At 49.9% G+C, this 15,285-nt stretch overlaps 1 protein-coding gene across 1 annotated transcript; it reads right to left on the bottom strand.

Annotated features, from left to right (window-relative positions):
• Positions 1-1,584: 1,584 nt before the first annotated feature.
• Positions 1,585-10,621, bottom strand: LOC136516813 (uncharacterized). Its single transcript, XM_066510306.1, has 9 exons — positions 10,303-10,621; positions 10,062-10,161; positions 9,789-9,969; positions 9,241-9,313; positions 8,961-9,140; positions 8,072-8,169; positions 2,326-2,423; positions 2,062-2,235; positions 1,585-1,954 (listed from the first exon to the last, which is right to left on the bottom strand). The coding sequence occupies exons 1-9, from the start codon at positions 10,349-10,351 to the stop codon at positions 1,774-1,776; spliced, it is 1,134 nt and encodes a 377-aa protein (XP_066366403.1). The 5' UTR covers positions 10,352-10,621; the 3' UTR covers positions 1,585-1,773.
• Between the last annotated feature and the right edge of the window lie 4,664 nt (positions 10,622-15,285).

A 15,285-nucleotide genomic window follows, 5' to 3' on the forward strand; every position in this document is an offset into this window, starting at 1 on the left:
CATCTGGTGTCCTATGTGACAAAAGGGTACCACAGAAGCTAAAATACAAGTTTTATAGGACGGTGATTAGACCTGCTATGTTGTATGGTGCAAAATATTGGCCTACGAAAAGAACGACATGTCCAATTGAAGAAAAGCTTGTCCAACACCGGTTGAGATGGTTTGGACATGTCCAACGGAGACCTCCAGAGACACCGGTGCGTAGTGGAATCCTAAGCCAGGATAATAACGTGAAGAGAGACAGAGGAAGACCGAAGTTGACTTGGGTAGATGCAATAAAAGGATGCTTGAAAGGATGGAATATACCCAAAGACTTAGCCTTAGATAGGAGTGTTTGGAAAACAGTTATTCACGTGGCTAAACCGTGATTGTTTCTGCTGGATTTCAACTCTAGCCTACCTCAATTTGTTTAGGACTTAAAAGACTTTGTTGTTGTTGTATACCCTAAACCCTGTTCCGCCACTGCCTTCCATGCTGGATGAGGTCCCTTCCCCATACCATCAAGATCGATCCTCACAAGCAGCAGAGGAAGGTACAGCAAGGTGCAAGGCACCATTGCACAAGTTACTCTCGTACAATTATTTGATAGGAACTAATTAGCGATGGAACATTATGGCTATGGTATGCTTGCTATGCTATTTCTAGTATTTTTTTTTGGTCCAGTCACTTTGTTGCTCAGCAACAGTACCATTTATATTATAGACTTGTATATTTCCCTCGTAATATTAACAGACTAAGACGATTTTGCTTGCAAAGCTCTGTTGATTCAGTACCTTACAATGATTCTATATGCACTTGGCAGGGAATGGTTGCACAAATCATGCAAAATGGAGGGCAATCTTGTAGCCATGAGAAGTAGTTGCCGTTCAGCGGTTCAGGGCTTCAGGCTGGGTTTCTCTTTATCTTCACACTCACCTTTTTGCACACCTGCCTGCTCAGGAGCTTGCAGTTTCCCTCCCCTATTGCTTGTACAATCGTACTGCCTTAGTTATGTCTCTGATTCAGAATCTTGAATTGTAAACTAGCATCCAAAGTTTAGTAATGGTGTCACAGATTCAGATTTTTTTTTACAGTGATCAGATGAGGAAAATAAAGAGGTTGTCCTCTGCTCCTCTCCCTCTCTGCATGTCAATTTTATATAAAGGGAATTGCCTTAGTCCTTTGTGTTTGCTTTTGACTTGTATGAAAATTAATTGCACTAGACAATGGTACTGCCCTGATTTGTGAATTACCCTTTTTATTTGATTAAAAAATTGTTCATATGCTTACTATCTGAAGTAGTAGCTTTATTAAATTCAGCACTTCATCTGAAGTAGTTCCTTTATTGTCGTGAAGTCCCAATGTTCCCAGAGTCCCAGCAGCTGCCCCCGCCCCAATATGATTATGGAAATGTTGGAAGCCCTGTGTAGTGAATAACCATTGCTTTTTGAGGAAGTACCAGAGAGCAACTGAACAAAGAGAACTTGGGACAGAAAGAACTTTCTGCTTGCATCTGTGCATGTAACTCGACAGCTTCACTTTGAACACCAGTCTGTGTAGTGCCATGAGATTATCCAGGTCAATTAAACTACTACAGTCACGGTCTTTAACAAAAAGGGCAGCAACGCCTGCTGTTGCTTTATTCTTTATTCAATATAAACATAATCAACGAACAATATGTGCCTCCAAATAAGGCTTGATTGTTTATCTCTGTAAGAGAATGCAGGCATAAATACAACAAATCACAGAGAGGGGCCCTGGGGATCGTAATAGGTTAGATATACAAGTCACAAGTCACAACCCTGACGGGAGGCTTAAACATTCAAGGATTTTGGAAGCCCCTTTCGTAGCACTAAGGATTGCTCCTTCAACACTTGGGTTTGTACAGAAATCTCCACAAATTGCCAATTTCGTGCTCTTGTCCCAAACACACTTATCATCTCCACTAATTGCAATGGCTGGGAAAGCAGCACCCCTGCAATTTTACATATTATCAAATACCAACAGAGACGGGGGAAAATGCTAGTTCTTTCAATACAATTAAAGACGACAACCCTAAAAGATATGGTTGAAAAAACTGACCATCTATGAGCTTTCATAAAAATTGGTTGTGGAATGCTTAATCCAGTCGCCTGGAATTCACCGAACAATTCCTCTGCCACCTTAGAAAGTGCCTCTGCTGAAGGTTTCCGTGGACCAATATTATTTATTACCTTGGAAGCATACTCAGTTGTCGAATGCAATACCCAAGATTGTCTGAATACACAAAAGGTACATGCATGAAGTGAAAATTTGTGACACCAGATAACCTACTATGTCTACACACAAAAAAACAAAGACATGTACCTGTTAGGAGGTACACAAGCACGCCCTGGCTTACTACTATTACAAAAGGCCCAACTCAGAGAATTGGAATTGTTGAAAGAGAAACCATGAACAGGTACCTGATTAAAACAACATTAGGAAGACAAATAGACATTTTTGCAGGAGGCAGACGGATAAATTCAGAAATCGATAAATGAAAGTTGCTTATAATATCATTAGCTAAGGAGCAGCCTCAAGCCCATAATTACCATGATGGTAGCTAATATACAACTTGCTAACTTGAGGATTCTGGGAAACAAATATTTCCTCCAATGCTGCATTGTATTAGTACTTTTAGGTAACTACAATGCCTCTGAGGTTCTAACTTATGGTCCATGCGCATGCATTTTTGTGTTCACTGAGGTTCTATGCATAATGACAAATAGTGGGCCCATCTGTTGGCCTGATTGGATCTTAGATTCAGATCTAGAACTACCAGAGGACAGCTTGGCCCTTGGCCGCTCGGATTGAATGGAAAATGCAATGGTCTATTTTTATAATGACACTCTCTTACTCTTTATAGGTAAAGGGGACTCCCACTTGCTACAGCATATTCCAACCACTAAAGTGGATGCTGAGCATAATCCTAACAGTAGGCTTGGAAGTCAAGGAAAGTAAAAAGCGTAGAAAAAGTAAGATACAAATGCTTTAACACTAGGCTTATCTATCAATCTCTCCCTAAGCCTTGTGCCGAGTACTGGAGGTGATCTGCTGTAGCCCAATCCTCTCCCTCATCTCCTAGAACTTGAACTTTCCCAACGACTTGGTGAGAATGTCAGTCAATTGATCAGTAGTGGCAATGTGGCTGGCCTTGATGCTTCCGTCCTCCAAGCGATCTCTGATGAAGTGGTACATGATGTGGATGTGTTTGCTTCTTTCATGGAAGACAGGGTTCTTGGCCAGAGCTAGAGCAGACTTGCTGTCCACCTTTAGTTCAACCACATCCACCTTCCTGCCAAGGAACTCTGCCAGCATCCTTGACAGCCACAACGCCTGTGTTGCGGCAGTGGTGGTGGCGATGTACTCCGCTTCATAGCTTGAGAGGGCCACCACCTTCTAGTTGAGGGACTGCCAGCTGACCAAGCAATCATCGAGGAAGAACATCGTCCTGGTTGTGCTCTTGCTGGTATTCACATCGCCGGCGAGGTCGCTATCGCAGTAGCCGTCGAACCGCGCCGTGTCGGGGCCCTTCCGTAGTGAAGACCGTAGTCGAGGGTGCCCGCCACGTAACGCAGGATTCGCTTGACAGCCTGTAGATGCTACATCGTCGGCTGCTCCATGAACCGGCTCATATACCTGACGACGAACGCTATGTCTGGTGGGGTATAGACCAGGTAGTGCAAGCTCCCAATCAGCCGCCGGTAATGGGTTAGATCGACCTCCTCCGCCGTGCTCTCCCGACTCAGCTTGAGCTTCTCCTCCATCAGGGTGTGGGCCGGATTGCAGCATGTCATGCCGCCGAGCTCGAGGATGCGCTTGGCGTAGTGGGTTTGGCGGAGGGCGATCCCGGTGGCATCCGGCGCACTTCGACGCCGAGGTAGAAGCAGAGGAGGCCGAGGTCGCTCATGTCGAACGCCTTCTTCATCTGCGCCTTGAACACCTCCACCTTCTGCTCTTCAGCGCCGGAGATGATGAGGTCGTCGACATAGACGCTGACCAGTAGAACGTTGCGTCCGCTGCCCCGCTGGTACACCGCCGCCTCATGTGCGCTCTGCTTGAAGCCCGTCTTCTTGAGTGTGGCATCGAGCTTCGCGTTCCAGGCACGCGGTGCCTGACACAGGCCATAGAGTGCCTTGCGCAGGCAATACACCTTCCTTTCTTCTCCGACGACGGCGTAGCCAGGTGGCTGGCACATGTAGACCTCCTCCTTGAGATCGCCGTTGAGGAAGGCGGACTTCACGTCCATGTGGACTTGCCACCCCTCTTGAGCCGCCAACGCGAGGAGGACACGGACTGACTCCATGCGCAACACGGGGGCGAGGGCGTCGTCGTAGTCGATCCCCTCCCGCTGGACGAAGTCGCGTGCTACCAGCCACGCCTTGTGTTTGATCACCGCGCCCAGCTCGTCCTTCTTGAGCTTGAACACCCACTTTAGGGTGATAGGGCGGTGGCCGTCAGGCAGTGGTACTAGCTCACAGGTGCGGTTCTACTTGACGGACTTGAGCTCCTGCTCCATCACCGTCTGCCACGCCAGATCACCCTGTGCCTCAGCATAAGTGGTTGGCTCACCGGCGTGCGTCAGATGAAGCTAGGCGAAGAGCCTCTCGGGCTGGTCCGATGAAGACTGGTCACCGAGGATGCTTGCCATGTTGCGGTATTGCAGAGGTTCATCGTCGTTGTAGGGTCCAAGCGGTCTTCATCATCCTCCAGCGGCGTGGCGTACTCGACCCCCGGTTGCCCTGCGTGCGCTGGTGTCGCAGCGGGCGAGGTAGAAGACGCCAAGGAGGTCGGCTGGTACGTTGGAGAAATCGGCTGTGATGATGTAGAGGTCGAAGAGGTCGGCTGCGGTGCTGGAGAGGTTGGAGCTGCTACCGATGGACTACCGACCACCGCCGATGGGCTGCCGACCTCCGCTGATGGGCTGTCGTGCTCCCCTGGATTTGGTGATGGCGAATGAGACGGAGTTGGTGAAGAGGTCGGCGCTGGTGATGAAGACCCATACGTTGATGAAGATGCACCTTGTGCTTTCTCAGCACCTCCAGCCCACGCGTACTCGACGGTGAAATCACGAAGTGTGGTCGCCGACCCGTCATCCACCGCCATGTCCAATGCCTAGCCGCGTCCTTCAACGAACGCAACGTCGCGTGCCACGCGCATGCGGCGTGTCGCCGGGTCGTGCACGCGGTAGGCCTTAGCCCCCTCTGTGTAGCCGATGAAGACCCCCAGCGAGCTACGATCGTCGAGCTTGCCGACGTGGCTCATCTCCTTGACGAAGGCGAGGCAGCCGAAGACGCGTACGTAGCTGACCACCGGCTTGCGCCCGTGCCAAGCCTCATACGACGTCTTGCCGTCGAGCGCACTGGTCGGAGAGCGGTTGAGCAAGTGTACGGCGGTCATCACGGCCTCTCCCAGTAGACCGCCGGCATGGCACACTGTTTGAGGAGCACGTGCGCCGCTGCCACCACCGTCTGATTGCGGCGCTCGACCACGCCGTTCTGCTGCGGTGAGTAGGGCATGGAGTAGTGGCGTGGAATCCCCTCGTCGGCACAGTACGCTGCGAACTCAGCTATCGTGAATTCGCCACCATTGTCCGTGCGGAGCATCAGGAGCTTGCGGCCGCACTCCTTCTCCGCGGTTGCCTAGTGGCGCTTGATGGCGTCCGTAGCTGCTACCTTGGAATCGAGCAGCACGGCCCACATATAGCAGGAGGCGTCGTCGATGAGCAGTAGGAAGTAGCACTGACCTCCAGGAGTGGCCGATGACACTGGACCACAGAGGTCGCCGTGCACCAGCTCGAGCTGCTTGGTGGCGCGGTAGGAGGCTTGATGCGGGAAAGGCCGGCACTTTAGCTTGGTCACCACACAGGTGTCGCAGAGCTGCTCGACGTGGTTGACGCAGGACATGCCGCAGACCATCTCCTTACCGAGCTACTTCAGGGCTTCGAAGTGAAGGTGCCCGAAGCGCTCGTGCTAGCGCCACGCCTCATCATCCCGGCGCGCGGCAAGGCAGAGGGGGTGCGCCACCTGTACATGGAGCACAAAAAGGCGGTTGCTTCAACGGTTCACCTTGGCAAGAAGACGGCAGCCTCTATGCTAGATGCGCAGCACGCCGTCCTCAATCTCCACCCGCGAGCCATTCTCGTCTAGATGCCCGACGCTGATGATGGAGTTCTTCAAGGCCGAGATGTAGTACACCTCGGTGAGAAGACAGTGCTCCCCCGTCTTGGCCTTGAAGATGACCGAGCCGACGCCCTTGATCTCGACGGTGGAGGTGTCACCGAACTTGACGAAGCCCTTCATGCTAGAGTCTAGGTCGGAGAAGAACTCGCGCCGACCAGTCATGTGGTGCGTCACACCGGTGTCGAGGTACCAACCATCGATCTTGTCATCGGCGGCACCTTTGCCGAGGAAGACGTGGGCGCACGGTTCATCGAGGTGGAGCTCGGCGGAGCCAGCCGACCCGGAAAGGGGAAAGCTTGGACATTTCACCCCCTCCCATGTGTCCTGCTACAGCTCGACGTACCCGTGCGCTAGGAACAGGGTGGCATCCTGCTCTTTTGCTTGCGCGACGTGAGCCTACCCACCATGGCGTGGAGGAAGGCGGCAGTCCCTGGCCCAGTGGTCAGTCCTGCCACAGTTGTTGCAGGTGTCCTTTCTCCTCGTTCTTCATGCCGCCACGTGGACGCCGGACGAACCGGATCCTTCCTCCTTCTTCTTGTCGAAGGCGCGGCACTGCTCCATCGTGTACAACAGCTTGCCTCCGGCGGCGCTTGGCTCAGTGTGAGGCCCCTTCTCGCGGTCCTGCACCGCCTTGAGCCTTCGGGACACGTCCTCGACGGTGAGCTGCTCGAAGTCGAGGAGCATCTCGATCAACATGACGATCTGCGCGTACTTCCTCGTCATGTAGCGGAGGAATTTCTCCACCGCGCGCTCCTCCGTGAGGTCGGTGTCGCCGTTGCGCGCTATCTACTCCATCAGATTGGTAAGATGAAGGGCAAAGTCCTCGACTTGCTCACCAGGCTGAAAGGCGAGGCCTTCCCACTCCCCTCGGAGGCGCTGCAACATCGCCCGGCGCACACGATCTCCGTCGATGCGTGCCGCGGTGATCGATTCTCACGCCAGCTTTGCTATAGCCTTGTTGGCGAGGGAGGCGCCGAGCTCAGTGGGGACGGCGGCGCACAACGCCTTCAGCGCCCGACGATCGTCGTCGTAGTCGACGCCGCCGACGTGAACCGCCTCCCATAGCTGCCGGGCCTACAACTTGACCATCATCAGTAGGCTCCACTCGTGGTAGTTTGACTTGGTGAGCATCGCCAGGGTGTTCCTGCTCCGGAGTCGCGGTAGCCCGTCTGCAGCACCAGGGAGTGGCCGCACCGACCACGCCGCCGCTCTGGTGACGGCGACTGGCGGCGGCGCCCGACCGGGCTACGCGATCCTCCTGCTGGCTCTGGTTCCTGCTCCATCTCGGCGTGCAGTGCTGCGGCCGCGTCTACCGTGGCCTGGGCCGCAGCCGCCGCCTGCCTAGCCGTCTCGACCGCCGCCGCAGCCGCTGCGTCTGCGGCAACAAGGCGCGTCGCGCGATCATCGGCTCTGGCACCCACGGCGACGCGCGCTCTCGCGACCTGGCTGGCGGTGGACATGACGCTCGCTCACTCAAGAACCCTCTCGACTCCGATACCAGATTATTGGCCCAATTGGATCTCAGATTCAGATCTGGAACTAACAGAGGGCAGCTTGGCCTTTGATCACTTGGATTGAATGAAAAATGCAATGGCCTATTTTTACAATGACACTCCCTTGCTCTTTATAGGCAAAGGGGATTCTCACTTGCTACAGCATATTCCAACCACTAAAGTGAATACTGAGCATATTCCTAACACTAGGCTTGGAAGCAAAGGAAAGTAAAAAGTGTAGGAAAAGTAAGATACAAGTGCTTTAGCACTAGGCTTATCTATCACCATCTGCATAGTAAATATGTATGAACTGACTACAGCAACAAAATCTTTACTCCCAAGCAATTGAGAAAGCGAGGAACTTTGTGAGTGGATATTATTGAAGATTGCACATACCATAGCCAATGGCTCTGAGAATGCTACCATAAGAGCAAAACATGGACGAACTGGGATATTTTGAAGTATTGTAGGCAGGTGTGAAAATGACGACAAATCTGAGGAAACATTACCAAGCATTGGTCAAAGCATGTAAATCTCATGCATTGCACTTGTATGCAAGATGCTGATGCTCAGTAATTAGTACCAATAGTAATAAGTAACTAACACGAGTGCAAGTAGTTAGCATTGCCATTTAAGTGGACTCTTACGTTCAATTCAAACATGCTTCTTGTATCTATGCTAACGGTTATTTTGCCCTTACTAACATATACATACCAAGCAGAAACAAAACAAGAAATGAACAGGAGAAAAAGCAGGCATTGGCCATTGGCGCAAGGTGTCCTGCTACTATGACCATTGGCGGATCCAGGCGGGGGGGGGGGGGGGGGGGGGGGGGGGGGGGGGGGAGCCCAAAAAAAAACGTGATTTCACCATTAATCTTGGACATTTGTTCTAAATCTCTATTGATTAGCCTCCCCCGAGGTGCTCATCTTGGCTCCGCCCCTGACTATGACTGTTTGAATTTCCACAATTTACAGAAACATATACACAAACCGGGGGCATGAAAAGAAGTTGCTTTCAGCAAAATAAAAAGTTCGACACCATGCTGCTGCTGCGGCTGTGGCTGCAGTCCCTCTCAGCGGGTGCTGTAGCAGCAGCTGATACAGCCGCAGCAGTAGCTCCAGCGAATGGGGTCACTAGTTCTTTCAAACTAAAATGGCGATAAGAATACTTCTATTCACTAAAGTGATAACCATTTTATTAGTAGAAGTTATCAGGAAACAAGATTGTGTTCCAAAACTAGAGCAATAATATTGAATGATATTAAGGAAACTATAGAACAAACCAAGAGGTGGCGGTTTTCCAGTCAACCCAGAAAATGTTGGTGACGCTACGTTCTTATCTGTTGCTACGACGTAATCAAAATAACCTAGATCTTTCCCATCCAAGCTAGCTAGTGACCATGAACTCCGATCTTGAAGCCAATCCATCTTGCCCACAGTGACACCAAATTTGGCCACCACACCTAGCAGAAGCAGAGTATGCATGTACATTAAGCATCTGTACAGGCTCCTCGGTCTCTGGAACATTATGGCACTCAGAAAGTTGGAAGTCTGAGGTCTAACCATCCTCTACACAGAGTGATTTGCATATTGAGTTCATGGCTGGCACTCCCACATACTTTTTAGCTGTTCCCTCCTGTAAGAAGTAAGAACACATCCCAAGGAAACAAATTGTATTATATTAAGAAAACGTCAAATTAAACCTTGTGGTAAAATTTCAATATTGGCTCCTGCTAATCTATGTAAATCATGCTTCTTGAAAGTACTCTAACACACCAATATGCAATCATGATTATTTGAGCAACTGAAAGCCTACATGACACTGCCTAACTCCAAAAATTGCTTCGCCTCCTCCCTTAAACATAGATCAAGGTAATCATCAGAGACATTCCAGATTGAAAATACATGATACACAAGTTTGGCATACCCAAACTATCAGATGCACATTATGTACAGTCATTGCCAGGTTTCAAAACTGAAAATTTTAGCTAACTTCTAATTGCTTAATATCTATGTGGGAACCTCATGGTAAATGTACCAACTGCCTGATCATTTCAGTTTTTTAAATAATGGATAAACCTACGGCAAGGGTTGGGATTCAAAGCTCGAACCTTCTCGAAGTCTGTGAATTTGCCGGTGGCCAGATCGAAGCATGCGAACGTGGCCTTCCACTCGGCGACGATCCCCCGCGCCTCCCACCCACTGACGACCCGGGCAACCTCGCCATTGCTAACGGTGAAGTAGGGCGCACCGTGGTCGAACCGCAGCTCCGTGCCATCCTCCAACATCTCCCTGCGCTCACCCAAGCCAAGCACCGACCAGTCAGTGCCGGAGCGACGCGCGCGCAGGGTGCAGGGGCAGCGATGAGTCAATCGGTCGAGCACCTCCGCTGTGCCATGCGGCCGCCGGCGCCGCGGCCGGAGTCGAAGAGCGTCACGGCCACGCCCCGCGCGGCGAGGAGAGACGCGCACACGGAGCCGGATACTGCGATCGTCGGGAAGAGTAAAGTGAGGATTGCAGGCGCCAGCCCGAACGGGGTGGATCGGACCGTTCATTCAGTTGTTCAGGAATCAGAGGTGCGGTAAAGGACGAGGGATTATGAGGTTGAGCGTTAAGGCTGCTTACTTCCGGCTCCGATGACGGCGACATTGGCGGCGGCTGCAGCGGAGCTCATGGCTGGACGCTTCGCGGTGCGATCAGGACTGGGAGCGATTCACCGGAGAGTAGACAGAGCGGTGCAGCCGAGGCCAGGCGGGGAGGGGTTAATCAACCCTTCACCTTGTTTAGGGATAAGGCTCTCGGCTCTCGGGTGCCATCTCGCACCACTGATTCGGATAAAGGAGAAGGACCATGATCAGAAAGAAAAGGGGAATGCCTGAAAGACCATGATCATCAGAAAGAAAAGGGGAGATCCAAGAAAGAAGCACTGTGCGAGGCTTGCGGCTTTGCGCGGCCAAGACTGGACTGCGGTCTGCGGGTCGCGCGCTTTTGTCTCGACGTGGCGCCGCGCGGACCTTTCAATTTTATATATGGGCCTTTCTTGAGCTGGACTGAGCATGTGAAATACAGCCCACTACTTGTTTGCTGCTGCTGCTCTCTCTTGTTTTATTAGAGAAAGATAAATCATACTCGGCCCACTATAGTACGTTACTGCATTACATACCGCCAGAGTTCACTGCATATATTTTTTTTTGCTCTTGTTTACGTTGAAAGAGAAAGTTATAATAAGGTGCACGCTAAGTTACATTTCGTTTGCGAAAATTTCATATTTTTACTCTTATTTTTGGTGAAACAAAAAATGATAATAAGGTGCATATGCAAGTTACTAAGTTACATTTTTTTTTTTGCGAAAATTGCTAAGTTACATTAATGGCGTAACTTCATCTAACTCCTACATTAATAAGCATGCATAGAAGATTGAACTAACTCATGCCACTAGAGTTATAAGCATCGCTAACTAAATTCCATTACAATTATTGAAATGGGAATCAATTACACTTGCACATATAAAAAGTATAAAACTCACCCATGCATAACTCAAGAGCCGGCATTGTAGGCAGCAATCACATGATATAGTAGTGGTTCTGAAAAAATCATGAGATTTGGAAAATATCACTGAAACAACTCCGTTCCTTGAAATACCATATATATAATGATGCAAACGTTAAATTATTAGTGCTCTATTACAACTTGGTAGCCGATACTGTTAACTTGTGTGGTCTAGCGTCAGCATGCTTTGTGGCAGCACTTTTAGGGATGTGAACAGTGAATTTTCCATTGGGGGATAGCTCCCCATCCCTATCTTTTCGGGGAGAAAAATTCCTCATCCCCATCCCCGCAAACTCTCACGAGGGAGCTTCTCCTTCCATCCCTATCTCCGCACCGTGGAGAACTTGTTCCTATTAGAAGATGCGACTTGTAAATAGTTTGTCCAGGAAGTTTTACTCCCTGCCCCAGGATGATACACCTCGGAACTTGTAAATAGCTTCACAAGAAAAAGGCTGTATCAAACAGTGATGGATGAGGAAACAGAAATGATCCAACTCACTCATCCGCCTGTGATTTCTGTCCAGACACGGTCCCTAGGAGCGGCCCCCCAAACAAAAAACAAACCCCCCACTCCCTCGTGCTTATCCACCCTGAAAGGATCAAGATGCCCAAAAGGAGGATGAATTGGGCTAATTCTAATTTTTTTACAATAATTAAATCATACGGTTAGCTCAATTAACCCCTTGTGCCTAGAAAAGTGTTTCTATTAATCTAACGCACAAAGGACTTTCAACCTACGTTCTAAACTTACTTTAACATGGCAATTCTATGAATGTAACAACAAGTATTGAATTGCTCAAAGTAAATGGAGAGAGAGAGGAACGCGGCGATGTTTTGCCGAGGTATCGGAGAGTCGCCACTCCCCACTAGTCCTCGTTGGAGCACCCGCGCAAGGGTGTAGCTCCCCCTTATCCGCGCAAGGATCAAGTGCTCTCTACGGGTTGATTCTTCGACACTCCGTCGCGGTGAATCACCCACAACCGCTCACAACATGAGTTGGGTCACCCACAAGCTCCGTCGGGTGATCACCAAGCTCCCAATCACCACCAAGCTGTCTAGGTGATGGCGATCACCAAGAGTAACAAGCACGAACTCTCACTTGACCACGCGAAGCCTAATGAGAACGGTGGATGCACACTTTGCTACTCTTGATTCACTAATGAGGCTACTCTCTTGGATTCTTAAATCTCAATCACCTCACTAGGACCTTGCTCTACTTGACACACACAAACGTGTTTTTTAGCTATTGGAATGAGCAAAAGTGACTCCACACATGAGTGGAGCTTTTATTTATAAGGCAGCCTGAAAAACAAACCGTTATGTGCCTCTGCGGGGTGACCGAACGCTCTGGTCATATTGACCAGACGCTCCGGTCAGTTCAACCCGCACACCAGTGATTAAGTGTTGACTGGACGCTGGCAGGGTCCGATCACCACTGACCGGACGCGTCCGGTCGCATTAAACCCTCACTAGAACCTTACTGTACTCGACCGGACGTTGAACTCCCAGGGTCCGGTCAATACTGACCGGTCGCGTCCGGTCGTAGAATTCCTTCTCTAGAACCTTACTGGAGTCGACTGGACGATGGCCCTCAGCGTTCGGTCACTCGACCACTCAGCGTCCGGTCGCACCGAACGCAATCTTCTTGGTCAAATGAACTGACCGGACCCTGCAGCCAGCGTCCGGTCCAACCGGAGCCAGCGTCCGGTCAGCATTTGACCCTCCATTCACTTCCAATTCTCGAACATATGTGAATGAAGTTTGCTCCATAGGATCATAGGCATATGTAGGAGCTACCTAGCGCTAGTTTTAACAAGTGTGCACCACATCTAACTCACTAGACTCATCTAGGTCAAGCTACCCGTCCATACCTCCCTTAATAGTACAGCCAAAGGAAAAACAAAGTCCTAAACTACTCTAAGTGGCTCTCCAACTCCAATCGACACTTAGAACTAGTCATCCTTAACCTTGTCGTCCATCCTTTGAAAACCGAAATGATTTCCATCGTAGGGGCATGACCACCTTGATTGCCCAATCGATCTCCATTACCATGACCTAACTTAATTGCCTCTGCAAAACACACATTAGTCATAGTAATCTTGTATTGTCGTTAATCACCGAAACCCAATTACGGTCCTAGATGCTTTCAATCTCTCCCTTTTTAGTGATTGATGACAATACCACCTCGAGTATGTGAAAGAGTGAGGTTTTTGACATGCTTGGTTCATATAAGCTTTTATCAATAAGAACAAAATAATTAGGCAAGCTTATATGACCCAAGCCAACACGATGTACTCAAAAGATATGAAATAAGCATGAGTACAAGTGGTGAAGCTCATTTGCATCAGAGTAAAGCGTAGAAGCAAAAGTAGATGAGCATTACACAAGTGATATGACATATAAAGGAATTCACAGTAGAGAGCACACATGTCATATATCACAATCACGTAGATATCACTATCACATAGATAATAGTATGCATGAAAGTAAACACACAAATGCATAATAGTAATAGTGTATCACACAAATAAAACTCCAAATGTATATAATAGACTGATAGCTAACTAGGCTCCCCCTAAAACTCGCTTCCCCTGAGTCTACATACTCGAACCCTCTCCCCCTTTGGCGTCAAACACCAAAACCTAAGGGTCAGTTGGCGGGGCTGCAGCGGATGAGCCGGGCATTGAGGTACGAGGGGCAAGCTGGAACTGGACGCCATCATCATCTGACCCTAAGCTCTGTACTGACTGACCCTTTATGGCTGGAAGCGTCGCTGAAGAGGTCTAGGTCTGAGCTAGGGCAGGTGCTGCCTATGATGCTACTGGTATGTCTGTCGTAGGATCTGAAGATGCGACAGAAGAAGGGAGCCTCTAAGTAGTCATGGCGACGGGAGCTGCTGTAGAAGGACCTAAGGCATACATATGTGGCGGTGTAGTGTCCTCCTTATGATAGCCTCTAGCACTCTAGCTGTAGGAGTAAGGTCACTCGGATTCCTCCTCGACCCCTCACCAAAGGGCTCCTTGAAGCAATGGCGCACAAGATTTGTAGGGGGCACCATACCACCATAAGGGTGCCTGGGAGGCTCTTGCTGTCCATAACATACCTCATGTAACCTGATAGGCTGCTCCTATAACCTCAGTATCTCCCTAGCCCTATGACTCATCATCCTATAGTCTCTGCCTCTAAATGCAAAGTGTATAAAGTTATGATGCGGGTCAATGTAGAGCGAAGCATAGAACTGCTAAACCTAAGATGGTACATACAATCTTGTTTGTCCAACTAGATCTATCAGCCCCGGCAGATAAGCAAGGTAGGGGTGAATGTGCTCTCCAGCTGCTGTGACTATAGCCTCTATGCTTCAGACTCTCTGAGATCTGAAGACTGCTCCACTGTTCAGATAGGCATTATAGAAATCCTCCTACAGTAGCGTGTAGAGACCCTCTACTGCTCTCTCATCCCTCTTGAGTAGAAACCACACATCAAACTCCACGAAGTGAAGCTACTGAATCTGCTTGGCCGTGGCAGCCCTCAAGTCAAGGTGGGTCACTAGAGGCAGACCCTGTGGTCTAGGCGGTGGATGTGACCCCCTCCGCTGTGTTAGCGGCCTTGGTGAGACTAGAACATGGGTACGACCAGAGCGGTGTAGCTATGGCTGGGGTGCCTGCTCGGTCTCCTCGGCCTCCTCAGCCTACTGGCCTCCTGAGTCTGCTGTGATGGCTATCCCTCCTATGTCTCCTAAGCTAGCTAAGGCTCTCCTAGTGGGGGCTGCTGCTGTAACTCCTACTGTAACTCCCCCTGAGGCTGAGGATGCATAATGGAAAGACGTCGTCCTGCCATCATGACAGTCCCAGGTGGACTACCATGAAGATGCTCAATCTGCTCAAGTCTGCCCTATGCGTCTGGTGACAGATGATCTGCAATGACAACTCCACTGTGGGCACCTCCTCTCTCGGCACGCTCTGCGGCCTCTGCAACTACTGCTGCTCTCACTGTTTCTGCATCAGGGTACTTTTGCTTCTTTGATGCAACCTTCTTCGTCGCCTTGCCTTTAGTACCTGC

The sequence above is a fragment of the Miscanthus floridulus genome, chromosome 2 (assembly GCF_019320115.1).
Source record: "Miscanthus floridulus cultivar M001 chromosome 2, ASM1932011v1, whole genome shotgun sequence".
Lineage (NCBI taxonomy): Eukaryota > Viridiplantae > Streptophyta > Magnoliopsida > Poales > Poaceae > Miscanthus > Miscanthus floridulus.